The sequence below is a fragment of the Schistocerca nitens genome, chromosome 2 (genome assembly GCF_023898315.1).
Source record: "Schistocerca nitens isolate TAMUIC-IGC-003100 chromosome 2, iqSchNite1.1, whole genome shotgun sequence".
In the NCBI taxonomy this organism is placed as follows: domain Eukaryota; kingdom Metazoa; phylum Arthropoda; class Insecta; order Orthoptera; family Acrididae; genus Schistocerca; species Schistocerca nitens.
Genome location: NC_064615.1, coordinates 628,940,444 through 628,967,423, shown reverse-complemented (window position 1 = coordinate 628,967,423; position 26,980 = coordinate 628,940,444). Strand labels below are relative to the sequence as shown.

The 26,980-nt window shown below is 43.1% G+C and overlaps 1 protein-coding gene across 1 annotated transcript in view; it reads left to right on the top strand.

Annotated features, from left to right (window-relative positions):
• LOC126235212 (luciferin 4-monooxygenase-like) overlaps window positions 1–26,980 on the top strand; it is a 123,697-nt gene that overhangs the window by 11,115 nt on the left and 85,602 nt on the right. Inside the window, exon 2 of the mRNA XM_049943943.1 lies at window positions 23,448–23,658. Within this exon, the coding sequence (XP_049799900.1) occupies window positions 23,448–23,658 (211 nt within the window). The remainder of the gene's footprint in view (window positions 1–23,447; window positions 23,659–26,980) is intronic.

Below are 26,980 nucleotides of genomic sequence, written 5' to 3'. Positions count from 1 at the left end.
GTTAGGGAGCAGTTTTATACTTCGTCCACGGCCTCTGAGACCGGAAGTTTTGACTGAAAAAATCATTAATTCAGGCTTATTTATTTTACAACTATAACTTTAAAACAACTCTACCGTTCGTAATAATCAGAAGAGGGTAGTATCACATGATTCTCAGTAAAGGAAATTAATCACTTTTTACTACAACAAATATGAATACAAGAACCACTCAGCCTTTATTAGAGACCTATTTTTCTTTATTCATTTCTTCACTACAACCATACCACCAGTAATTTCGCAAATTTAATTACTCAATTATAAAGAGGAATAAGTGAGATTTCCAGTCATATATAGCAGACTGCTTACAAATTACTCTAGATGTGTGAAAAAGAACTCAAAACCAGCAACACAAAATAGAGGAAAACGAATCACAGTTCAAACGCATTACTGAATCCATCAATAAGTGCAGCCGCCTTTTATGTCTCATCTATACTTTCAGAATTGTCAGCAACAGACTTTATTTAAACCCGACCTTTATTTTTTATGCACCTGCCTTATTTCAAATAATGTGTGTGAAGGGAAACTGGTTACAGGAATTGTACGCATTTCTCTAGGTCTACAGCTACATCTACATATGTACCCAGCAAGCCACTTTACGGTGTGTGGTAGAGGTACTTGTGCACCAGTTTCGCTTCCCCTGTCTGTTGCGCATCTTTCGCCGCAAGAACGGCTGCTGGCAAGCCTCCGTGTCGGCTCGAATCTCTGTTTTTATCATCATCTTATCGCGACACAAACATAGGGGAAAACAATATATTGGTTCACTCTTCCAAGATTGTAAGCTCTCGGAACTTTAACAGCAGACCATAACGTGATATAGAAGCCTCTCACCGAGCGAGGTGGCGCAGTGGTTAGAACACTGGACTCGCATTCGGGAGGACGACGGTTCAATCCCGCGTCCGGCCATCCTGATTTAGAATTTTCCATGATTTCCCTAAATCACTCGAGGCAAATGCCGGGATGTTTCATTCGAAAGGGCACGGCCGGCTTCCTTCCAAACTCCGATGAGACCGATGACCTCGCTGTTTGATCTCCTCCCCCAAACAACCCAGAACGCATCTCTTGTTTGCCACTGGAGCTGGCCACTCATCTCCGTGACTCTTTCGCGCTTACTAAACGAACCTGTAACGAAACGTGCTGCTCTTATTGGGATCTTCTCTATTTCCTCTATCAGTTATATCTAGTACGGATCCTATATTGATGAGCGGCATTGAAGCATAGGGCGAACTAGTGTTTTGTAAGCTATTTCCTTTGTTGATGGATTACATTTCCTGAGAAGTCTTTCAATGAATCCGTCTGGCATCTGCCTTACTCGCGATTAATTATATGTGGTCGTTCCACTTCAAATCTCTCCATACACATACTCCTAGAATTTTGAATCCAAGCAAATGTGTTACTATTTCTAAAAATACACTTGTACAAGGACACAAGTGCTGGTGAGTTTATTCCAGTCCCATAAATGCACAACTACTTCTACACACTACACGTATTTGCTTTATGACATGCCAGCTCCTTAACAAAACATGCTACAGCATTTCTTCAAGTTCTGGTGTCGATTATTGCCCCACGACTTCGCTACTGCTAGTAGTGGACTGCATTAAGGATTCATGGATGGTTCAATGATTTCCCGTTCCAAGATTTTTCTTATCTCCCAAGCGAAGGCAGGCCTTTTCGACGAAGTGACAGAATGTGGCAGATTGTATCATATGGTATGACATTCAGGTGACGTTGCTAAGCTCAACTGATACCTGGTCTTTCCTTAAACCCATTAGCATATTTCAACAACATGCTTGTTAAATCATTACATTGTTCACTGATCAAGTATATAGTATCTCTTACTTTACCGACTACGTGTTCCTTGATAATTGCAATATCAGTCAATCCGTGTTGCTGCCTACCTACATAGTTAATATCTGAATTTTTAAACCCTGGCAATATTTACTATGATCTACACTCCTGGAAATGGAAAAAAGAACACATTGACACCGGTGTGTCAGACCCACCATACTTGCTCCGGACACTGCGAGAGGGCTGTACAAGCAATGATCACACGCACGGCACAGCGGACACACCAGGAACCGCGGTGTTGGCCGTCGAATGGCGCTAGCTGCGCAGCATTTGTGCACCGCCGCCGTCAGTGTCAGCCAGTTTGCCGTGGCATACGGAGCTCCATCGCAGTCTTTAACACTGGTAGCATGCCGCGACAGCGTGGACGTGAACCGTATGTGCAGTTGACGGACTTTGAGCGAGGGCGTATAGTGGGCATGCGGGAGGCCGGGTGGACGTACCGCCGAATTGCTCAACACGTGGGGCGTGAGGTCTCCACAGTACATCGATGTTGTCGCCAGTGGTCGGCGGAAGGTGCACGTGCCCGTCGACCTGGGACCGGACCGCAGCGACGCACGGATGCACGCCAAGACCGTAGGATCCTACGCAGTGCCGTAGGGGACCGCACCGCCACTTCCCAGAAAATTAGGGACACTGTTGCTCCTGGGGTATCGGCGAGGACCATTCGCAACCGTCTCCATGAAGCTGGGCTACGGTCCCGCACACCGTTAGGCCGTCTTCCGCTCACGCCCCAACATCGTGCAGCCCGCCTCCAGTGGTGTCGCGACAGGCGTGAATGGAGGGACGAATGGAGACGTGTCGTCTTCAGCGATGAGAGTCGCTTCTGACTTGGTGCCAATGATGGTCGTATGCGTGTTTGGCGCCGTGCAGGTGAGCGCCACAATCAGGACTGCATACGACCGAGGCACACAGGGCCAACACCCGGCATCATGGTGTGGGGAGCGATCTCCTACACTGGCCGTACACCACTGGTGATCGTCGAGGGGACACTGAATAGTGCACGGTACATCCAATCCGTCATCGAACCCATCGTTCTACCATTCCTAGACCGGCAAGGGAACTTGCTGTTCCAACAGGACAATGCACGTCCGCATGTATCCCGTGCCACCCAACGTGCTCTAGAAGGTGTAAGTCAACTACCCTGGCCAGCAAGATCTCCGGATCTGTCCCCCATTGAGCATGTTTGGGACTGGATGAAGCGTCGTCTCACGCGGTCTGCACGTCCAGCACGAACGCTGGTCCAACTGAGGCGCCAGGTGGAAATGGCATGGCAAGCCGTTCCACAGGACCACATCCAGCATCTCTACGATCGTCTCCATGGGAGAATAGCAGCCTGCATTGCTGCGAAAGGTGGATATACACTGTACTAGTGCCGACATTGTGCATGCTCTGTTGCCTGTGTCTATGTGCCTGTGGTTCTGTCAGTGTGATCATGTGATGTATCTGACCCCAGGAATGTGTCAATAAAGTTTCCCCTTCCTGGGACAATGAATTCACGGTGTTCTTATTTCAATTTCCAGGAGTGTATGTTGTTTTCAGTAATTCCATCACTACCGTAACACCGCAAGCATCAAGTGGCCAAATGAGCATCTCCCATCCGAAAGGTCAATAACAGAGTTTCCTTAACGCAGAAACTCCATTCCTACAATGCAATCCACCACCAATAAATATACCTATAAGAATGTACATGATATTGCTACATTCCTTAGGTGAAGCCGTATGCGGATCTGCAGTTTGACGACGAGAAACCTGGTGCCTATCGCTCCCAGTATGTTGTCAATTGCGAGCCGGAAAGGCACCAGCCACCAGCAGTTTCGTCTTTAATATGCAATAGGACATCTCAGTGAGATATGGGGTTATCCCAATATCTTATCTTGTTAATGTACGTTTCCACAGATTTACGTAAGATGTTCTACAGGCCTGCCATGGATCTGGATTGAACACTACCTTAGGCCGGCCGTTGTGGCCGAGCGGTTCTAGGCGCTTCAGTCTGGAACCGCGCGACCGCAGGTTCGAATCCTGCCTCGAGCATGGATGTGCGTGATGTCCTTAGGTTAGCTAGGTTTAAGTTGTTATAAGTTCTAGGGGACTGATGACCTCAGATGTCAAGTCCCATAGTGCTCAGAGCCATTTGAACCATTTCTTTGAACACTTCCTTATGATGTCGTTCTTGGACTTCAGCAGGCGAATACTTTGTCAGAAATGCTTTCTCAAATTCATTGTACGTTCTGAAATATTTATCAGCTTAAGGACTATTTTGACATTGCTCCACAAAATGAGTGTATGAATTCGATAGGTTGAAGAGACTTCTTGTCTGGTATAAATATTTGAAATTGCCAATGCCACATTAAAATCTCATCTAATAACATTGCAATGTGAAGTGACGCAGTCCCCACATTGCACTGAGTATTGTGCAATAGTGAAGTCATTGACTAGACTTGAGTTTGCTGTGGCCTACTCAATGTCGAGTTGAGACAATATGTTAGTCTGAGGGACTTAAGATCGTTCCACAATCCGTTAATGGGAATAAATTAGGGCTGCATGAGGTCTTTGATAATTGAGATACTGTCTATGAACTTGAGGAAGAGCATGAAGTATTGCTGAATTTATTAAAACTGGGGTTATAGGCCCTGCTCGAAGTAAATTTTTAGTCCATGACCTAACATCTACATTGCCTGACGTTAGGAAAATATTAATGAAATATTGCAGACGCGTACGTTCATTCGATTATTATTCTTGGGAAACGTTCACAAGCAGACAAGAACATTTAGAGGGAATAGCACAGTGGAAATCAAGAACGGATTCTCTACGGAATCAGTACAGGTAAGCATCCCGAGAAGTACTACAAAGTACAGAAGCAGAAGGTGGTCCGGCTCTAATTTGGAAGCTGAGTAGAGCTGTTTTCGCGCAAGATCGATTCAAGATAATAGTAAGATCGGAAGGAGCGTATCTGAGTTTAGCTGAAGCTGTGGAAGTCTCTCAAACGGTAGGAGGTGCGATGTTATCAGTAGTGGAGACGTATTTCAGGCCGCAAGTAACTCATAACAGTGAGTAAACAAGGGTTTCTCATGTGGTAAAACGGGGAACACATCAAGGGAATATCACAGCTCTCCGTACTGCAATTTATGCAGTAAATGAGATCATACAATCGAGTTTGTAAACGCTCTTGCAGCAGTATTAGTAGATCCAGAACATAAAAAATTGGCACAAATTAGGATATCTGTGCTAGATACGAGATACGTTCTATGATACGATAAAAAGGAAGAAATATTACGTCCAGTGAAGTGTGTAGGATGTAATTCGCCAGCGCATAATGGGCATTGTGTCAAAGAAATAAAATGGCGTGTTATACCTGTCAGCAACGGGGATATTATGCCCGACAGTGCTCGGAAAGTGACGGTTAGTATAACAGAAAGCGGGTATCCAGTTAGATTGTCAGGACAGTAGCACAAAGCTCTTTCTAGTTGACACTGTAACGCAGTTGTGTCACTGATCATTATAGAAATGATGAAAACGGGACGTCATACGACTCCACAAAGAGAATTCAGGTAAACGGAATTCTGAATTAGATAATTAATAAATATACAGTAAACTTTTGGTTGGCAGTAGGTGATAAGCTGTAGGTGAAACATGACTTTCACATTATAAGGAATAGTTGGATCCACCATTTAAAGGCCTGATGGTACAGATTTCTTCGTGAAGCAGTGATAGACTACACCTCTAAGACAATCTAAACTCGAGAAAAGAAATTCAAATGAAAACGGAATGAGAGGCAACTCTTCGTAACAGGAATCATGATAGACCCTCGAAACGTATAAAAAAATACTGAAGTCCAAAGGGTCAATAGAATTTATGGTAAAATGAATGTAGCTGAAGCCAGGAAGAGCAACGTTCTCGGAGGAATTACACTAAGAAAGGTAGGGTAGGTAACAAAGTCTACTATGGCTAAAAGAAATAACTTTGATGTGCTGAACAGACGACGAGTAGTATTCGAAGACGTGTGACTGACGCCCGAACAACAGGGAACTAATATACATCGAGATAAAAAAAAAAAAATAGTGCTTTGATAATGGCTAGGCACTAGCCAAAATCTGCATTTGCGTAATAAATCCTGCAAAAAAAAAAAAAAAAAAAAAAAAAGACGACTGATTGCTGCGCTCTATAATTTATAAATCACATAACAGTCGCTCAATGCACCCACTTTCCGAATGGAAGGAAACCTGATGAGACGAAGAGTGTCAAAGATATATTAGCCAGAGCAAGCGAAGAAATAAGGAAAAGTAGTATCCGCTGGGAACAGGCGAAAGATGTTGAAGAAATAACGTTTGCTGTAGAAAATGAAGAAATGAGGAAGTACCAGGACTATACTATGATAACATAGTATACACAGATTGCAGTAATACTTAGACAGCCGGCCGGAGTGGCCGAGCGGTTCAAGGCACTACAGTCCGGAACCGCGCGACCGCTACGGTCGCAGGTTCGAATCCTGCCTCGGGCATGGATGTGTGTGATGTCCTTAGGTTAGTTAGGTTTAAGTAGTTCTAAGTTCTAGGGGACTTATGACCTCAGCAGTTGAGTCCCATAGTGCTCAGAGCCAATACTTAGAAAGTGTATTTTTTGTATAAACGTCCACTTTTTTAAAATAGAACTGTACCTATTGACATTGACAAACGAGAAGTAGAATAAATTATGTCAGTGGCGTTTGTTGTAGGATCCTAGAGCGAGTCGTTTAGAGAGAGATAGAACTTTGAAAAGTTACCACACCGACACTTGTGCAGTACCTATGGTAGTACACTCTAAAGAACAACACAAATGAACACATTTGTTATGTGGATTCTGACCAGTAACAAGACAATTGACCATCACAGGTTGCGTTCAAAAAGACCACTGGCAGTGCCAATACACGTTTCGTCTAGTGTGGAATGACTGCTGCACATGTGCTAGCATTTCAGTGGAGATGTCCGAGAAGGCTGCAGTCGTATGTCGTTGCATATCAGAGAGTGTAGCGGGTATCTGCTTACAGACAGAAAAAAGTCTACAGGCGTCAAACCCGGGGAAAGGCCGGCCAAGGTACAGGCCTCTGCGTCCAGCAGTCCAACGTTTTGGAAACAATTCGAGAAGACATGTCTGAGTACTTCGTGCACTGCGGGCTGGAAAGCCATCATGTTGGTACGACAGGCTCATCTAGTCTGAAGATGACCGCTTTCTTGCGTCCTTGGAACGTGGAAGATGGTCTATTAGAAGGCTGCGATAGTTGAACGCGTTCAGTGTTCTGTCTATGAAAAACAAGTCTAGAAGCTGATGATTCACTATCCAACGTCAACACGTTTACACACCACGGTTGCTGACGTCCCACCCGACAAACCCACTGGCTACTGTAACAGACCAATAGCGCATATTTCTGCAGTTTACCTGATCATGACTGGTTAAATGTTGCTTAGTCACTAAACAAGATACATCTGGAGTATCTCCCTACACCGTACAAGAACGAATTACCTACTTCACACACTCTCCATATACCATGAGCTGTCGACTTTATCTGCATTTGTAAATCCTAGCATCCACTCACGACCTATTGCTTGGGCCGTCACACACTAACTGACTACGCAGTCATAATGCATCAAGAACCACACAAGCACACTGTAAGCAAACTTAACAGCTTCATACCTAACAACTACGCAGGTTGAATGGCACAAACAAGTGTCTTTATGGAAAAGTTTCACAATATTATATCTCGGAAACGACTCGCCCTAGACTACTGCAACAAGCACTACTGACATTCTAATTTACCCTGCTTTTAGTATCAATAGGCATTGTTCCATTTAAAAAAGAATTTTTGCACAAAAATAGACTCTCTAAGTATTATTACAGTCTATGTATTAAGTAACGTTATGAGCCCCTGACTACCAATCCATTCTGTAAAAAGCGCCAATCAGTAGTACTGTCCATTTATGCAATATTGTCGGCGCAAATTAGTTTATTCGCCCTGTACAGCAGCAAACTGAAAATTTTGTTACGTAAATTTGAAAGAATTAATAGGCAAATACGAAAAAAACTGAACAATTATTGCAAGTACCAATAGATACCTGTAAAAGAAGGCTACGGAACTGAGCTAAGTGTAAGAGGTTGTTATGTAGTCATGTAGCAGAACCAGCGTCAAAATGGCAAAAAAAAAAAACCTCAAAGTCTAGCAGGAGAGAGAACGAAGCCGGAAACACGAAGCAAATGTGGAGTAGTAAACTTCAAATGGTTCAAATGGCTCTGAGCACTATGGGACTCAACTTCTGAGGTCATTAGTCCCCTAGAACTTAGAACTAGTTAAACCTAACTAACCTAAGGACATCACAAACATCCATGCCCGAGGCAGGATTCGAACCTGCGACCGTAGCGGTCTTGCGGTTCCAGACTGCAGCGCCTTTAACCGCACGGCCACTTCAGCCAGCCTAGTAAACTTCGTGGGTAAAGTTACTAAAACACTCTTTGTTACAAGGGACGATGGAGATGCCTAACAGTTTAAAGAAAAATTGGGCATGATGGAAGAAGAGCAGAGACAATTGTTAGAGCTTAGTAGGGAACAAGTTATCGCAGAGAAAGCCACTTTAACTGGTTTCAGTGAAATGTTATTCACCAAGGATTGCAACGAAGACGTTATTGCTAACAGAGTGCGGGAGTTAAAGAAATACTTCAACAGGTACGTTGATAGCGCTGAGAAAAGATTACAGCATGACTCGATAATAACGACCATAAACGAACAATAAACACGTCAGATAGCATTTTGATCTACATTTTAAATGTTCCATTAAGAAAACAGTGTTCAGCCTCTACAATTTGTTACCTTTAGCAACGGAAGTAGGGTCTAAACAAGAAATATAAATGTGTGTTGTGTCAGAGGAAATGCCCTTAGCTAACATTGTGAAAAAATAGTAAGCGGAACTGAGCAATGAAAAACTTCAATATTAACCAATAGAAAGAAACTGCAGGATTTGTAAGCAGAACTTTGTACATATGTCTATCCATGATCACGAAGATTGCAACCCTAGCAGAGTTCAGCCAGTTTGTAAGGCATCTAACGATTGTAACAAGAAAATGATTAGGTTTAATGATAGTATATGGACAAAACTTAATAGTAAAGAATGATGTTTCATCACTCGTAATAAATAAGTTGTACCCATCTGTGTAACAACTAAAAACCGTTAGAAATTATAAAAAACCAACATCGGGAAGTTGAAATTTTATGGAAAATGGCGATTTATGGTGCCAAGTATTGATGCATTTAAAAAATGTAATAATGACTAAAGTAGCGAGTAATGATACTGTGCCTGCACATCCGATGAAGGATCATTGTTGTATGACTAATAATGAAAAAGTGAATTCAACAGAATTAAAGCTAACTATGCCCCTAGAACATGTGAAATGAATCCAAGCGATCTCAAGATAATTGTACATAAATTGATAGAGTTAGAAGAAGAATTAGACTAACAAGAGAGGAGTTTATCACAAGTATCTTGGATGCATATATCAACTGTAAGATACTTGGGAACAGTTACTGTGTTAATGGTAATGTGTTGTGTGTGTCAATGCTGCAAATGTTGCAGAGATTTATACTGATTTATATCTAGACTAGAATAACAACCGATGACAGTTATCTAAAATTGTATGTCAAAACTTCAGTTGTGAACAGAGTTAATAGCATTTGACAGCTAGCACCGTTGGAAACCAAACCACATCATTAAAAAAAAGAAACGAAAGCAGACAAAACTGGTATACATATCCACACAGAAAGGGGACGAAATAAAGTGTGTTCGTTAATAGAGCCAACAAAAATATATTGCAAATAGATAAAGGCTCTCAGTAAAATATTAACCAACTTGAGCGTCGTCTTCATGGTAACCAATATGTGAATGTATATTGAAAAGTGGTTCTTTCAAGCGGAAAATCCAAATTACCTATTAAATGTAGTATATGTTTACTTTCAGTTTACATATTCCCATAAGAGCCACTGGCGATGAGCCTGTACATGCAGATAACATCCCTTAAGCTGCCGGCCAAAAGTCCACATTAACAGTGTGTTCAGAGTAAACTCTGGTTGATTAGCACTTCAGATAATATTATCGACAGAAACGCCGCTCCATCTTATCAAACTAGTGAAATAAGGTAATACAATCAAAGACAGAAACGGCCACACTTGGTAAAGGCGGTACATGATATAAACAAGGGACTTTCCGAGGAATGTTCCACATCATGACATATTTGTCGGACTGTGAACATCTATTGATATGGCACAGATTTCATGGGCATGGCACCTCTAACGTCACGTAAAGTATCGTATAAACCTTGGGCTGGTAGTCCAGGAGATAGCGAAGTCCAGAGTAAGGAGAAAGGAGTTAAAGGTAAGAGTGATGATGTAAGCAGACAACATGTGAGAGGCTGCGAAGCCTTTGTATTTCAGAACCCTATGAATGTAGATAGCAGTTAACTTCGTTCTTGTAGTCTCAGAGGTGGGTCGACTGCATGTATTTCATGTGTGATTGTATTCACACTTCGTATAAGTTGTGGGTCGACTATGTGAACCCAAGTATAATCATTTTTTGGTATATTAAAACTTGATATATCAGACCTGCTTCTTTTCTTGAACCACGTTCGGAATCTGCTAAGTTTTCAGCCGAGTTCTTAACAGCTCAAAATATTAGCTTTAGCTTCGTGCATTTTACCTTCTGCTAGATGTTCTCGCCTCTTGCTGACGTTTTGAAACCAATCACAGAGCGCACTCAGAGGTAAGTGCCATGTTGCTTGGAAAAGTTTGCTCAGTGACAACAATCCTATACAACTCTTTTTTAGCCAGCTGGGTGTAAATACGTGAGGAGGTGCTTGAATTGCAAAAAGATGAAAAAGTGTTTCATCAGGGTGGTTGGTGCTTTAGGTATCGGAGGTCTGGGGATCCGATGTACGAACTGCATTGGCCTTCAGTCCCAAAAAATTATGGTTGGCAAACGTACTGAATCGAATAGATACTGTATGATACCCGTAGATGACTATTTTGTAGACTTTCACAAATCATACTCACTAAAAAAATGAAGGCAGATATTTGCCCTACTAAAGGCAAACTACTAATAGAAAAATAAGTTCATCTTCAGCCCAAAAACTAGTTTTCAGTTCGCAGACGCAGCAGTAAGAGAGTAGGATTTGTGATAATTATCGACGTGTGAGACTCACTGAATGCGCGCTACAAGACGACTCTTAGCGAGATGGTGGCTGGGTGTAGCTGAATCGAAAATTTTGACTTCTTTTGAGTGCTTTCCGGTTGCTACCAATTTCAGCTAACATACAGCTGTGTTTAATACGTCTCAGATTTCAGTAAATAATATTATTTCAAACGCAGTTGCGCATAATAGCTGAGTGATACCTAATTCCATGTGTTGCTTCTGCTTTCGTACTGAACGCAGTGTTGTGTGTAAGTCACCATTCGCAGTGCTCAGAATGGAGTCAATGCCGTTTTGAATAAAATAATTTTCAGTACAACGTAAAACCAATCCAAAGTTGTAAAGCCTAAGGTGTCAGACTATGACCAGAATTGGTATTACTCGGGAATACAGTGACTCAAAATTAAATAAATTTAGTTTAGCAGTTGACATCAATAGTAATAATTACATATACTGTGCAATATTAATGATAATCATTAAATATTTTAAAACACGGACAGTAATTGTATAAAAATTCAATATTTTGGACATGTGAAACACAAAGCATGAACCAATATAGAGGCACATTTGTTAAAATTAGTTTTCCACGAAAGGATCAACCGTTTTTGGGATAAGTAATAAGTTTAGAAATTCAGAAGACAGCACACAGTTTACCCTAAGCAAGAAAAGCAGCAATGTTGTACTTTCTAAAATTGAATGGTCATACTGTCTTATGTTGTCAGCAGCACTAACCCTACATTTGGACACACTTGAAACATACTGAAGCAAATGTTGTTTAGTTCCCTACCTTTTAAGGTTTAATTAGTAAGTGGACATAGCGAAAGTGATCCTTTGCTAGCAGTCTCAGGAAATATCGCAAATACTGCATCAAATAAGCTTTGTATTAGTTCAAGAATTACTGAAGGTCATTGCAGAAAGAGCACATTTCTCTCTCCGTGCTATAACAGTCTCATTAACTCTAATGATTGACAGAAAGACGTTTCATTGACTTAAGATCAGCGAAAAAATACGTACATTAACATACAATTAACTTTGGCGTGATGTCTTATTCATTTATTAAACACAGTTGAAGAGCGTTTGAGAGAGATTACAGTAAAGTGGAATACTTGATCAAATATTGTCAATTCAATTTCGATTAATGCACAACAGGTAAGGTAACTACTTACAAAACAGCACAGCATACACCTTCTATACTGCACTTTCGTTGGAGACTTTTTACCATGGTATTTTGGGCCTATCTACTATACTTATGGTTGTGGTCATTTTCTTCTTCCAAAAGCCAAGCTCATTTCCATTTGACAGAGATTTCTTTTCTCTCCTGTTTTTAACTCCCATCACTAGTGCTCCCTGTTCTGTCTCTTTTATGTTTGGTTGATGGGTAGTCGTCTTTATTCGTCTGAAAGTGTTTTACACTGGCCACCTGAGCTCCTTTTACTTCTTCCAGTGATGTAATAATTTAGGGTAGCTAAATGTTCCACATTTATTTAAAAGCTATCATGATTAATACTCATCTAGTGAGGGGTTTTCACGTATTAAAATGATTTGCTGCTTGCGGGAATGTTGTGTCTACATTGCGGGAATGTTGTGCGAGGATGGATGACCTAACGTATGATTTGCCTTACGTTGTCTATTTTGCTGTGCAACTGCTGTGACTTGTTTTCTGAGAAGCGCCAAGAGAAGCTACCATAGAGAACTGGAGGTAGAACTGTTGCCTTTTACAGTGGTACTTTCGTGTCATATGCCATATATTTCACCGTCTTTGCTCATGGGATTGGATCATCGATCATGAGTCTCTTGGAGGTAAAATAGATAACAGTAGATTGCTGGGGGTTTAGTTGCACTTTGTTCTTCGTGTACCATCTTTCCATTGTTGTAAACTTGGCCTGAAATTTTCGAATGTTCGCTGTAGGGTGTCGTCTATTAATTTGGCAAGCATCACATTGTCCCTGTTTGAGATGCCATTCATATAAATATTGTGCAGTGCAGGGGATAAGACTGATCTTTGGGGTTTATTGATGCCGTCATCTTCAGTTCCGAAATCTGTCCCTCTATTTTCACCATACTTCGACTTTGGTGTGGGAATGTCACTATCTGATTTACGTAACAATCTGGAATTTATTTATTAATAGCTTCACTAACAGAGTACGTGAAGAAATAGGTGAAGCACCTAGAAGGGCCGGCCGCGGGGGCCGTGCGGTTCTAGGCGCTTCAGACCGGAACCACGTGACTGCTACGGTCGCAGGTTCGAATCCTGCCTCGGGCATGGACGTGTGTGTGATGTGCTTAGGTTAGTTAGGTTTAAGTAATTCTAAGTTCTAGGGGACTGATGACCTACGATGTTAAGTTCCATAGTGCTCAGAGCCATTTGAACCATTTTGAACCTAGAAGGGAAGGAGAAAACGAAATTTCACAGGTTGAAAGAGTGTAATGTAACTGCTGCGATTACAGAAGCGAATCAGATCTACAGATAACTTGGATGTATGAGGCCATCTATCAGCATGACGTTGCACTTGCCTGTCCTGGCTGCACACACTTGTTCGGTTGGATAAGGTGTCATAAGTTGCTGTCTCCTGAGATAAGGTGGTCCATGCTTGCCATGTAACTGGTGCTTGATGTACTTGATACTGGTACAGCGAAAGATCACAGAATCTGGCTGACCACGGGAGTTCCTCACCATCAAGCAGGCAGGCCATAGACACACGAGCATGTATGGATGAGCATTGTCGTCTTGAAAAATGGCGCAACGATCCTGCGCCAGAGCGGTAACACATGACGATGTAGGATGTACGTGACGTAGTGCTGTGCTGTCAGAGTTCCCTCAGTAACTACCAGCTGTGAACTGAAGTCACAACCGATGGCACAAGGAGTAATATCGCTGTGCCTCTCTAGAACACTGGAAGAATGGGATCTCTCACCAGGTCGCCGTCTTAGTCAGCGACAAACGTCATCCAGGGCAGTGCAGGACCACAGTTCGTCGCTGAACACAATGCGATGCTACTCACTAGCAGTCAATGCTTCCCGGTCATTGCACCACTCCAAAGGGAGCCGTTTGTATTAGTAGTTTGGGATGACACAGAATGTTACAGCGAGTTCACTACTCGTTCTCAGGTGCCAGATGTAGATATGAAGGGGGTATGATGTACTTGATGCACAACACTGCTGAATCCCTTGTTGTGGTTAGATGTGGTCGACTGGAACTTTAATAAAGTGTATGCCTGCTCTCACATTCCCGCACTTTCGAACATCGGGCAACTGTCATATCCAAATGCCTCTGGATATTGTACGGCTCGATCAGCTGGTCTAATGGAGACCCACAATGAAGCCCCATTTAAACACTACCAGCTGCTGATAATGCTGTCTCAGATGAGTACCCGGCATCTACCTGCTCTTCAGTGCCCACTAAACATCTGACGCTATGCATGCAACTCACGTACCCTACCAGGCCTGGTAACAACACTACGCTTAAAGAACGCTGGGGTCGTAGCCAGGATTTTGCCTTCTTTGTTGTGTGTGTTTGTGTGTTGGAAAGCGACGAGGGAAACCAGGCAATAAATCCTTATTTGAGAAAACATGTTTGTGGCATCAGTTGTACAATTGTATGTTCATTCTCTACCGGAGAGAAACAATGTACGTCTCGTGTCAAGATAATCGTAATAATCTAAACCGGTAGACAATAAACATATAATTATACAGCTACTGGCACAAATTGTCCAAATTAGAGTGTACGTAACAGCTATAGACAGTCACTTCCGAAAAGCTTTAATAAATCCTTAATCGTAAATGCTACCACATGCTGTACCTTCTAAAGCGTCTCAACATAAGAGCATGTAAATGAGCACATACACTCAAAAGCCAAAGAAACTGGTACATCTGCCTAATATCGCGTAGGGCCCCGCGAGCACGTACAAGTGCCCCAGTACGACGTGGCACGTACTTGACTAATGTCTGAAATAGTGCTGGGGGTAATTTATGTCTAGAATCCTGCAGGACTGTCCATAAATCCGTAAGAGAACGAGGAAGTGGAGGTTTGTTCTGAACAGCATGGCGGCCGTTGTGGCCGAATGGTCCTAGGCGCTTCAGTCTGGAACCACGCGACCGCTACGGTCGCAGGTTCGAACCCTGCCTCGGGCATGGATATGTGTGATGTCCTTAGGTTAGTTAGGTTTAAGTAGTTCTAAGTCTACGGACTGATGATCTCAGATGTTAAGTCCCATAGTGCTCAGAGCAGTTTGAACAGCACGTTGCAAGAAACCCCAGATATTCTCAATAATGTTCATGTTTGGGGAGTTTGGTACCCAGCGGAAGTGTTTAAACTCGGAAGAGTGTTCCTGGAGCCACTCTGTAGCAATTCTGGACGTGTGGGTTCAAATGGCTCTGAGCACTATGGGACTCAACTGCTGAGGTCATTAGTCCCCTAGAACTTAGAACTAGTTAAACCTAACTAACCTAAGGACATCACAAACATCCATGCCCGAGGCAGGACTCGAACCTGCGACCGCAGCGGTCCTGCGGTTCCAGACTGCAGCGCCTTTAACCGCACGGCCACTTCGGCCGGCTGGACGTGTGGGCTGCCGTATTGTTCTGCTGGAATTGCTCAAGTCTGTCGGTATGCACAATGGATAAGAATGGACGCAGGTTATCAGACAGGATGCTTACGTATGTCACCTGTCGTATCTAGACGTCTCAGGGGTCCCATATCACAGCAACAGCACCATTAGAGAGCCTCCACCAGCTTGAACAATCCACTGCTGACATGCAGGGTCCAAGGATTCATGAAGCTGTCTCCCTACTCGTTCACGTCCATCCGCTCGATACAATTTGAAATGAGACTCGTCCGACCAGGCAACATGTTTCCAGTCACCAACACTCCAATGTCGGTGTTGATGGGCCCAGTCGAGACGTAAAGCTTGTGTGGTGTAGTCATTGATGTTTCGTTGAATGGTTCGCACGCTGACACTTCTTGATGGCCCAGTATTTAAATCTGCAGCAATTTGCTGATGGGTTGCATATCTGTCACGTTGAACGATTCTCTTCAATCGTCGTTGGTCCCCTTCTTGCAGGATCTTTTTCTGTTCTCAGCGATGGCGTACGGGAAAATCCCCACTTCATAGCTACCTCGGGGATGCTGTATCCCATCGCTCTTGCGCCAACTGTAACACCACGTTCAAATTCACTTAAATCTTGCTGCCATTGTAGCAAACAGTATCCGATCCAACAACTGCGCCAGGCACTTATTGTCTTATACTGCCGTTTCCGATAGCAGCGCCATATTCTGGTTTTTATATGTCTCCTGCTTACACATCTCGTATTTGAATACGCATGCCTACACTAGTTTCTTTGATGCTCCAGCATATATTGCAGCAGACATAATATTACCTTTTATTACATGGCTCATTTCTGAGGAGTGATATGAGGATACTTTTCAATTACCTAATCAGGCTCCTATGGGCAGACGACAGTGCTAGGCCACAAGTATGTTATTTCTCATGCTAGCTGCGCGAATTAGTCTTTAGTTTTCTTATTGTTAAGAATGTTCTCTCAAGTCTTGCAGTGGATACTGGAGTGGTAGCGAAAACGTTAAAGGTACGGTTTATTATTAGGGAAAAAATGTTCACTGGGGTCACCTAAAGCCAACGGCCTTGCGACAGTGATAACACCGGTTCCTGTCTGATCACCAAATTAAGCGCTGTCGGGCTGGGCTAGCACTTGAATGGGTGACCATCCGGTCTGCCGAGCCCTGTCGGCAAACGGGGTGCACTCAACCGTTGTGAGACAAAATGAGGAGCTGCTTGATTGAGAAGTAGCGGCTCCGGTCTCGTAAACTGAGATACAGCCAGGAGAGCGGTGTGTTGACCACATGCCCCTCCATATCCGTATCCAGCGACGCCTGTGGGCTGAGGATGACACGGCGGCCGGTCGGTACCGTTGGGCCTTCCAAGGCCTTTTCGAAAGGAGTTTAGGAGTGACTAAAGCTGCGCGAGCACAATCGGGTCGATAAGACCTTGGTATTTTATTCCATTTGCACTTCCATAACTGCATTTCTGACCTTAACCTACATTCATCAGTATGGAATGTGTGGGGTAACAATGGGTTCTATGTTACTCTGTGGTTTTATTCTGGCAATACTGAAGTTAATGCAGAAATCAATGACTTAAGATTCACAAATCTTTCGCTAAGCTGTGCTGTTATGTCGTCTAATAAAGGAAAGAACATATTTCTTCTGAAATAGTCTTCCGGAGTAGTGGCATCCCACGTTTGAACTCAGTGTTATGAAAAAATACGAGGGACAAGCAGTTCGATTTTGGCTTCTTCTGCTACCACCTTTATTTGAGAGAAGAGTCCTTGTAATCTGAGATCTGCATTTTCACTTACGTCACTCAAAACGTTGAAAACATGCTGCAAGAGTTATGTTATCTGTGAGAGATCGCAGCCAGCTGGCTAGCCTTAGCCAATGTATCCAGATTTTGGATCTCTTTTATCACTTCCAGACTGTAGAAGGGTAATATTTTCTTTGTCCCTGATATATCGCAGGTTTCATCTGCCAAAATGGCAAAAACTATGACCTATGTATTCTACTGATTATTTTTTCTTGAATTAAAGATACACAAATGGATATTATTTGCTTCTGGGTGACCGGTACTGTGTAAAGCGCTTTTAATGGCACGGTTTCTGTGGGCCTTCTCAGAGCGTCATTGGTTGGTTCTATGCAGCTGTATAGCTACGGCACTGCGTGCTCCCCGCAATGATATTTCCTGTTTTACCAACAGCAGGTCAGTTTCTACTACGGGCACAACTCTGTTTGGTGTCTTGTATTTTTTTAAGTGAGGAGTTCATTTGAGTGATGACATCTTACTGTTTGTGTGTAACGCTGACAACAAAATTATTAGCAACCAAAAAATTCATCCGTGGTAATGACTTCGTTCGTGTTCCCTAAACGCCTCATATACGTCTTCCCATTTCGTAAATACTCTGCATAAAAGCGCACCAAAGTTTTGGTGACTACTCTTTCCAGCTTGTTCTTTACGAAATACAACACAATACTTACGCGCAGGGCCCCACTTAGTTTTAATGAGTACACCAAGCAAGGAGAGCATTTTTACCACTGATACTGGAAAGGGAATTTCCCTTTGGGCTCCGTGATCGGAGACGCAAAATCTTTAGGTGGAATCCAAGGTTCAGTAACAGGCTTCATTGTCAGTTCAGTCAAGGTGTCTGATTTACCTGGGCAGCAACATCATATTTATCAAATGTTGAATCAATGGAGAAGACGTACCTGGTACATGCACAGAGTCTTCGTTCCCCTGGATCTTATAGCTTGGGTCCTCTCGTTAATTCTCAAACAGTAGTCGTACAATTTGTTGTTGAGGCGACTGATTCATCAGCATGATCTAGATTCACATAAGCTCTTGAACGAAATTCAATATCGAGCACTGTCCTCGTTTCATTTTACAACTCTGCACGTAAAATACTTTCAACACCACCTCCAGCTCTGTAGGTAGCCATCTGTATATTGCGTAAAATGGAGGAGAAAACTTCCCGCTTGGTCAGCAAAAATGAAGCACAACGCAAGTGTTCGACTCCACGAGAACCAGTCGGTGCTACTAACGTGAAAAACTCTCGCTTAAACAATGACCTTCTTTAAGTTGGAAGATATTTCGGTTTTATACCAATGCGTTTCCGAAATAACGCGTTCATGTCGCGGATTATACCTAAGTAATTTCACTAGTGGTCATAAAAAAACGGCAAACGCGTAGCGAAATTCATCATATTATTCGTCAGTTCATGAATTACGGGCTGGCTAAACTTAGATGGTAGAAGTGTAGCCGGCTGCAAAATTACATGCCGGCCTGAGTGGCCCAGTGGTTCTAGGCGCTACAGTCTGGAACCGAGCGACCGCTACCGTCGCAGGTTCGAATCCTGCCTCGGGCATGGATGTGTGTGCTGGCCTTAGGTTAGTTAGGTTTAAGTAGTTCTATGTCTAGGGGACTGATGACCTCAGAAGTTAAGTCCCAAAGTGCTCAGAGCCACTTGAACCACTTGAACCATAATTACGTAAGTCCGCTTAAACGCTTTTTAGTGCGTATAGAAAACCCTATTATTCTGTAAAATAATTACTGGTGCGTAATACTGCGTGGCTCTATTGCGTAGTTAGATTACCATGACAAACTGAAGTCTGAAAACTACAAGATTATAAAATATTGTATAATGGGGATACGAGATAACGGGATACGATACACAAAATTCTTTCATGATTATTTCGGACGGGGGGTGGGAGGGGCGAATTGATCCTTCTCATCCCCCCCTCCCCCATCCTCCCCCACTCAACCTAGCTACGTCTCTGAACAACACTAATGCACTCTGGTGGCCGTTCTACTTGCTATAGACAATTACAACTGTAATTTTTTACATAACCGCGAATAACGTGTGTGTGTGTGTGTGTGTGTGTGTGTGTGTGTGTGGTTTCGAAGTTACAATGATATAAAGACATCCGACCATATCTTCGGAATGCCCCACTTTGTCAGGCAATGTAATTATACAGACTGGTATTTCTTAATCGAAGATTATAGAAGTGTAGCCGGCTACATAATTACGTGCCGGCCGGTGTGGCCGAGCGGTTCTAGGCGCGTCAGTCTGGAACCGCGCGACCGCTACGGTCGCAGGTTCGAATCCTGCCTCGGGCATGGATGTGTGTGATGTCCTTAGGTTAGTTAGGTTTAAGTAGTTCTAAGTTCTAGGGGCTCATGACCACAGAAGCTAAGTCCCATAGTGCTCAGAGCCATTTGAACAATTTTTTTAATCGAACATTGTTGTTGCTTACTTTTCTTTTATCTCATTCGTTACGGTGGTGTGGTCATTGTGTTCAGCTACACTGCCAAATAATTTTGCATATTTCTTATTGTATCTTATTGTTTGATGTAACAATTGTACATATGAATAATAATCGTTAAAAATGACTGGTCGATTGTGGATAAAGTGAGTAGCCGCGTTTCTGACATCCAGATTGTTTTGTTGCTGTTAGCTCATAAGTTTGTGACTTTTTCCGCCATGTCATTTCCCTTATGACAATGCAATGTGGAGTTGTACGATCTATGAAGTTGTAATGGTTAGGAAATGCGGTTCCTCAAGGGAGTCTGTGAAATAATGTATCGACGAGACTAGGTGTTTCAAACGTGAAAATTGTACGGAGGTGGATGTTGCATAATTTTTCGTTAGTTGCTATTTTTCCGTTGACTATCATGTACCGTTAATATTACATGATAGAACTTTTCCATGTAGATTCCTCCAGACATTTTTAAACTTTATCTGAGGGTAGATTTCCTCTGGGTGATTTTGTTTGCTTTCCTTCGTTAAATAATAGATCTTTTTAAGATATGCTGTGAATTGTGGTTCTGTTATACATAGCTGAACTCATCAGTTCTGCACATGTAAAGACAGACCACCCTAAGAGAACATTTGGAGAGCGTTGGAACGGTCGTTCAGGAAACGCAATATGGTCTGCACACTCACCAAACTTAACATTTCTGTCTTTTATCTGTGGCGAAAATTAAAAAAAAAAAGAAATTTATGTCCTATAACATGAGCTAGTGCTGCAGTTAACTCCAGGTTAAATTCAATGTGCAGTATTGTTTCTCCAGAATCACTTTATAGCGTATATCAATGCTCAAATTCAACATTTTGAACACTTAGTACGACAGCTGCCGTAAGAAACACATCAACTGTACCTGAGTTACAGAGCAGACGTTTGTGCTACCTCTTCTCCTGGTGGCGGGGCGTTGGTTATTGGCAGTAGATACTATTTGATCACGCCCCGTACATGTTATGTCGCCATAGTTCTCACAGAAGCTTCTTTCTAATGCCATAGCAAAATATATATACGGTAATATAAGGAAAAGAGCAGAATCAGTGTCGTAATTCGACGACTACAAACGATAAAAAATTACTTGCAAATGTCAGAGAATTCGCGTTATTGTCATCTAAAACTTGTGGCAACTGCACATCGATATATTTATTGTTTCTGGATATAATGGGTATGGCCTGTGTTAGGTGCCTCACCGTGTATAAGCCGTGGGTAATCGGCGTGCAGGTTCAGCCCTAAATGGTTTGTCATTCCAGTCGGGCAGTTCTGGACAGTCAGTCAAGCAGTAATGCACGGTACGAGGCCGCACAATTTCAACTGATGGAAATATTTTCGTGTGTTTCAGACTCTGATTTTTGACAAGTGAGAGAGCAGGATTCCATGCATAATTTAAACAAAAACCTCCATCTTTATTTACAAGGTCTTTGTTAATTTAATTTCAACAGCTTCCTTAACTTTATGCCAATTGCTGGCAGTGCATGCGAGAATCTCTGTGTTGTTATATTCCATAGGATGACCGGTGCCAAGACGATGTTCTGCAGTGGCGGATTTGCTCGGCTATTGTAAGCGTTTGTGCCTCTTGTGTTCAGTACACCGGTCCTCCACAGTGCTGACTGTCTGTCCAGTACATGAAATGCCACAACGGCAAGGAATACGCAAACCAACATCATTCTTTGCATCAAGAGCCACAAAACTGTTGTGACACGCATTTGGTTCAAATGGCTCTGAGCACTATGGGACTTAACATCTGAGGTCATGAATCTCCTAGACTTAGAGCTAATTAAACCTAACTAACGTAAGGACATCATGCACATCCATGCCCGAGGCAGGATTCGAACCTGCGACCGTAGCAGCAGCGCGGTTGCGGACTGAAGCGCCTAGACCCGCTCGGCCACAGCAGCCGGCGAACCTAAAAGGACCCTGATCATAGATGGTGATCGAAAAAACATTTCGAATCATATTTCCGCAAAATACGACCAATCCTGTCCGAAATTCTCACCGCGTAAGACAAAAAGGCCGTACACTTTACTGCCACCTCAGTATTATCATCATTCACCCGGTGAACAGTTGGTCGATAGCGCAACGCACGCCTAATCTGTCTTTAAATTTAACAAACGTGACGGCAGGTGACCTCTAGATAGGCTAACTCAGCTCAGGGAGCCCTGAGATAACAGGGGCCCTGTGAAACAAGGTGCGAAGTATCCTCTTCACGTTCAGCCAGATGGTGACAACTATCAGCCTGCAGATAAATAAGTGTGAGTAGGCTTCCTATAACCGGCATGTCCCAACGTATCATCCATCTTCCTCGTGACCGGCACAACAAGCAAGGGAAGGCAGGCATCATTTTCCAACTCCATCGTGAAATGAATATTCGGGTGGAATGAATTCAGGTGTTCTAAAAAGTAGTTCAAACTGTCACTGACGTCGTTCATCTTTGGTTTGTCAAGGGGCTAGTGTGTGTTATATCTTTACGGAGTTTCCTGAAAACAGAGTTTGTAAATTCTCTTGCACGGCTCTTTCTTGCTGCAGTTTTGTCTTAAATATGGCAGGATGTGCTCTTCTCAAAATATTGGCAGTTGTCGACGACGGCACCCGGCTGCATTCCCGAAGTTACCTGAACATTCTAAACCCCAGGAGGAGGTAAGGTCTCTCACAGTTTTATTGTCGTCCGGTTTTGGAATATTCTCGGTACTTTGGAACTTGAACTTGCATTTCATTTCATTATGTGGCTGCAGATACTTATTTAAAAGCATTTTATTACACTAATTCTTAATTTAACGCATCGTGACTTGGAATTTACACAGCTAGCATTTGAATTAAGGATAGACATTCCGCAAGTGTTCCAAAATATCAAATTTTATACCACACAGATTCATTTCTAGGTAATGGTAGACCTAAGTTTCATATGTTTATTTCTGAATACATAGGACATACTAATAAAATTTCGAATCAAATTTCGTTCAGTAAAAGTTTATACATTTTAGTAAACGTAATTATTAAATTTCGGAAACTGTCTGTGAGCAATTATCTGGTATTTCAAAGCCTAGGGTAAGAGTGTGCGATCCTCCCCTCAAAGACCAGGTTTATTCAAACAGGGTCGCACATTTGCCCAGTTCCTTGAGCAGGCTCGATAATTTATTTTTAATTCAAGCATTCCAGCAGCGGAAGCTTGCAGTCTTACCTCTGCGTAAGAATGCATGGTTTCGTGCAATACGTACTGATAAATCTCGCCCGAGCTTCCATCCGCCTCGAGTGATTTAAAACCCACGAGATTTCGGCCAGATACTCCTCGGCAATTGCCAAGTAGTGACTGTTTTTTGGTTGCTGCTACAATCCTTATATAGTTGCAATGCCTGGTGCCCGCTTCAGCGCCATACAGTATGACCGAGAAGTACTCTGCCGAAAGCTCGTGGATTTTGTGCCAAATGACGCGGCTGGAAGCTGGAGAGAATTTTATCAGTCGTACCGTAGTTTCTCAACATGCAGTGCTGGTGTGGTGTTTGCAGGTGTACCCTGGCGAGCCGGAGGTGCGGCTGTCGTTCCGGGAGCTGGCGAGGCGCGCGGCCTGCGTGGCCGAGGAGCTGCGCATGCGCGGCGTGGGCCCCGGGGACGTGGTGGCGCTCGGCTGCCGCGTCGTGCCGCAGTTCGCGCCGCTCCTCATAGGCAGCCTCCTCAGGAACGCCATACCGGCGCCTTTCAACCCAGATCTCGACCAAGGTACACATTTTCACTTACTTACAGGGGAACGACTGAAGGCGTTCAGAAGCATGCTGCTAGTGAGTTAGTCCTTAGTTACTGTCACTATAAGAATGTTACAGAGGTGGTCAGGAAATTTTGCGATACACCAGTTTGAGCCCAAGCTGATCTGTCTTCTGCGCGGAAGATCTCACCCCGAAACAAAAGTGCATAATAAAGTTATGCAAAGGATCTAACTACAAGAAGTTAATGAAAATGGTGCTCTAACACTGAACTCCAGGTACCCGTGTTCCCATAATTTACTGTTAACTGTTTTTATGAGAGGGATTTAATAATTATGAAATCAAAAGATGACCCAGGTAAATCCCACAATTCCTAGTGTGCACCAAGTGTTAACGGACATTACAATATTATTAATGGAACACACAACAAAAACATGAAAATGAGACATTAGACGGATGTGCCCAGTACCAAGCCATCTTTATGTACTTCCAGTCCCTGGCTGTCAATTATGTAACGTAATAATCTCTCTTGCTCTAGGAATGAGTATACCATCATTTGCAAGTAATACCTGCATATAGCAATTACGATATTTGATGCCTGATTATGTACTTTTGTGCTGTAGGATGTGTCGGTGTTTGTACAGTTGGAACTACGTTCCTGTCCGTAGTTTTGTTATGTACCATGGTTTAAAATCTTTATGAAAACAGATGGTTGGTACAATCTTTAAAATAAGCGTATACACGTCGTTGCCTTAGCGCGATGGCGTCGCCTGGCGACCAAGCTTGTGAACACTTCACGTGGTGTCCAAAGCTCATCGACTGTCTTCCTGAGCTGTCGCTGACGTATCAACTTTACTGATGTACCTGTTTTTTCTGCTCTACTCCTTGTTGGTGCTATGCGTATTTTATTTAGCAAGTTTTATGTATCCGACAAACTAGTATGGAGCTGTATTGTTGTAACTGGCGTATGTCGACGTGACTGATGTGTAGTTATATTTCTGGTTGGTATGTAGTTTTTATTCTTTATATAATTTGGTTCCTTGTCTATAATTGTTGAACGATCATTTAGATTACTACACTAACGTTATTCTATCCATGCACAGTAGATCTGAAAATGACAGAAACTGGTCATGAAGTAAACTATTTCGCATCAAGCAATCTCGGCTTCTAATATTAGAAATTTACACGAAACTGAGTTATGGTATCCAACAGTACGTTTGGAAAATATAATTTAACAGGGAAACTGTGCTGGTGTAACTGAACTTCCTGAGTTATTAGTGTCGTACAACACAGCCACAAAGTGAAACCAGTGATTGCACAATTGTGTTGGAGGTTATTTGTCTGGAGTTAAGCCGTGAACGGATATGAAACGTGTATGATAAACGGTTCACACGAGAAGAGACTAGAAGCTTTTGAACTGTGGTGCTACACAAGAATGCTGAGGACTAGATGGCCACATCACGTATGTAATGAGATAGTATGAACAGAATTGGGAAGAAAAGAAACTTGTGGGCCAGCTTGACCAAAAGAAGGGGTCAGTTGACAAGACATTCTGAGACACCGAGAGATCAGCAATTTAATACTAGAGGGAAGTGAGGGGGATAAAAATCGTCGAGGGAGTCCAAGAGATCACTAAGCAGATTCAATAGGTAGGCTATAGTTATTTGGAGATGAAGAGGCTTTCACAGGATAGAGTAGCATGGAGTGCTGCGCCAAATCAGTCTTCGGACTGAAGATAACAGCAGGAACAACAAACATTTAATTCTGTTCTGCCCTAACTATCTGGTGCCGCATGATTTTCATATCATTATGCGTAGGTGTACGAGTAGATTGAGCGTTACAGATGGATGTTGCCGAAGCTAGTCCATCAAAGCAGCCTCCTCACCAGCGGTGAGAAATCTGACTGCAGTTGGCCTCTGTCCGTCTAAGCCTCACATCACTCTGCTCCAAAGGTGAACTCTGTCTTCTAAGTCTTTCATATAGGTGCCATCTGGTACCAGAAAGATATCAGCCACTAGTGTTGTCGGCCATATATGTGAATAGAGCAATCCATTTCTGGTACTCGCTCTGCTCAGAGGCCTTTGAGAAACCTAACTCACCAATGAATAAAAATTTCATATATCGCTAGCCAACAGTGCAACTTTTGTGACGTTCGTTTCTCGCACTAGTGCATAGAAACCGCGCTCCAGTCGTCTGTCTCCCCGCTCGCACTGTTTTGAGAATTAGATGAAGCAGGCCTACACCAGGTCTTTTTTCTTTAACTACCAGGCCGCTGTCTCCTTTCGAAAATATTTGGAAAGTGGTCAGTGGATTCCACTTCTTAGCTGCCTTTTGTAGAACACCTAACCCATACATTTCACAATTGTGGGACAGAATAGTTTCCTTCATTCCACGTGCTTTCCGTAAACTTGCTGGCAAACGTCCAATGCCATCTGCAGATATCGTATTGAGAGAAGGAATACATTGTAAAACATCCTTTGTTGCAGGAGGTGGGTTACCACAAGCTATCTGTTTAGCGTATTCGCTGGACATACGTGGTATTTTTTCTCCGCTTCCCAAATTTCTCAGAAGAATTTTGTTGCTTCCATCAAGGCGGTGCCAGAAGGACAATGCAGATCCAAACTACCTGCATTGGGTGGCCAGCAGCGTCTCTGCTTCCAGCTGCTTTCAAGTTGCCCCAATATTCCCCTGATAGCGACACGCCAAGGTGTACCAGTCACTGCCCTCGCTTTCTGTTTAAGCTGGCTGTTCATGGGCTTGGCCTTGGAGCCCATAGACAGGCCGACCAGACAGCAGACCCTCTCTGCCGAGCGGGTCCAGTTCGACTCGTTCGCCTATGTGTGGGAGTTTTTATAGTAGTCGGGTCCGTGATCCGGATGGGTCGGATTGATGGTGAACCGCCCAGCTGTTAGCCCCAACCGCTACCTGCTAGCCCACACACCGTCAGCTTGGGTCTGCCAAGCAGTCGGTGTTGCCCACACACAGACTGATGGCGAGTGGGTCGGTGAGCGAGTCGCGCACTTGTCAGGCTGTGAGTTGGTGGCTAAGTGAGTGTATTACATTCATGCATTGATTGGCCTGTACAATGACTGTCATAGCCCTCATAATTTAAATAAAAAAATGAGCTGATCAGCCTACACAAGACTTAAATTGGTGTCAGAAGTGAATTGAATATTAGAAAACTGAAGTGTCATGTTGGGAATAGCTTGACACTGTTCAACTTTTACTGGAATCTCTGGGAGAAAAGCTGTTGAGAGATGAGAAATACATTAAAATGACTGAATTGCGTTCACTGAAGATTTCATGTTAAACATGGTCAGAATGCTATGTCTCGTCTGTGC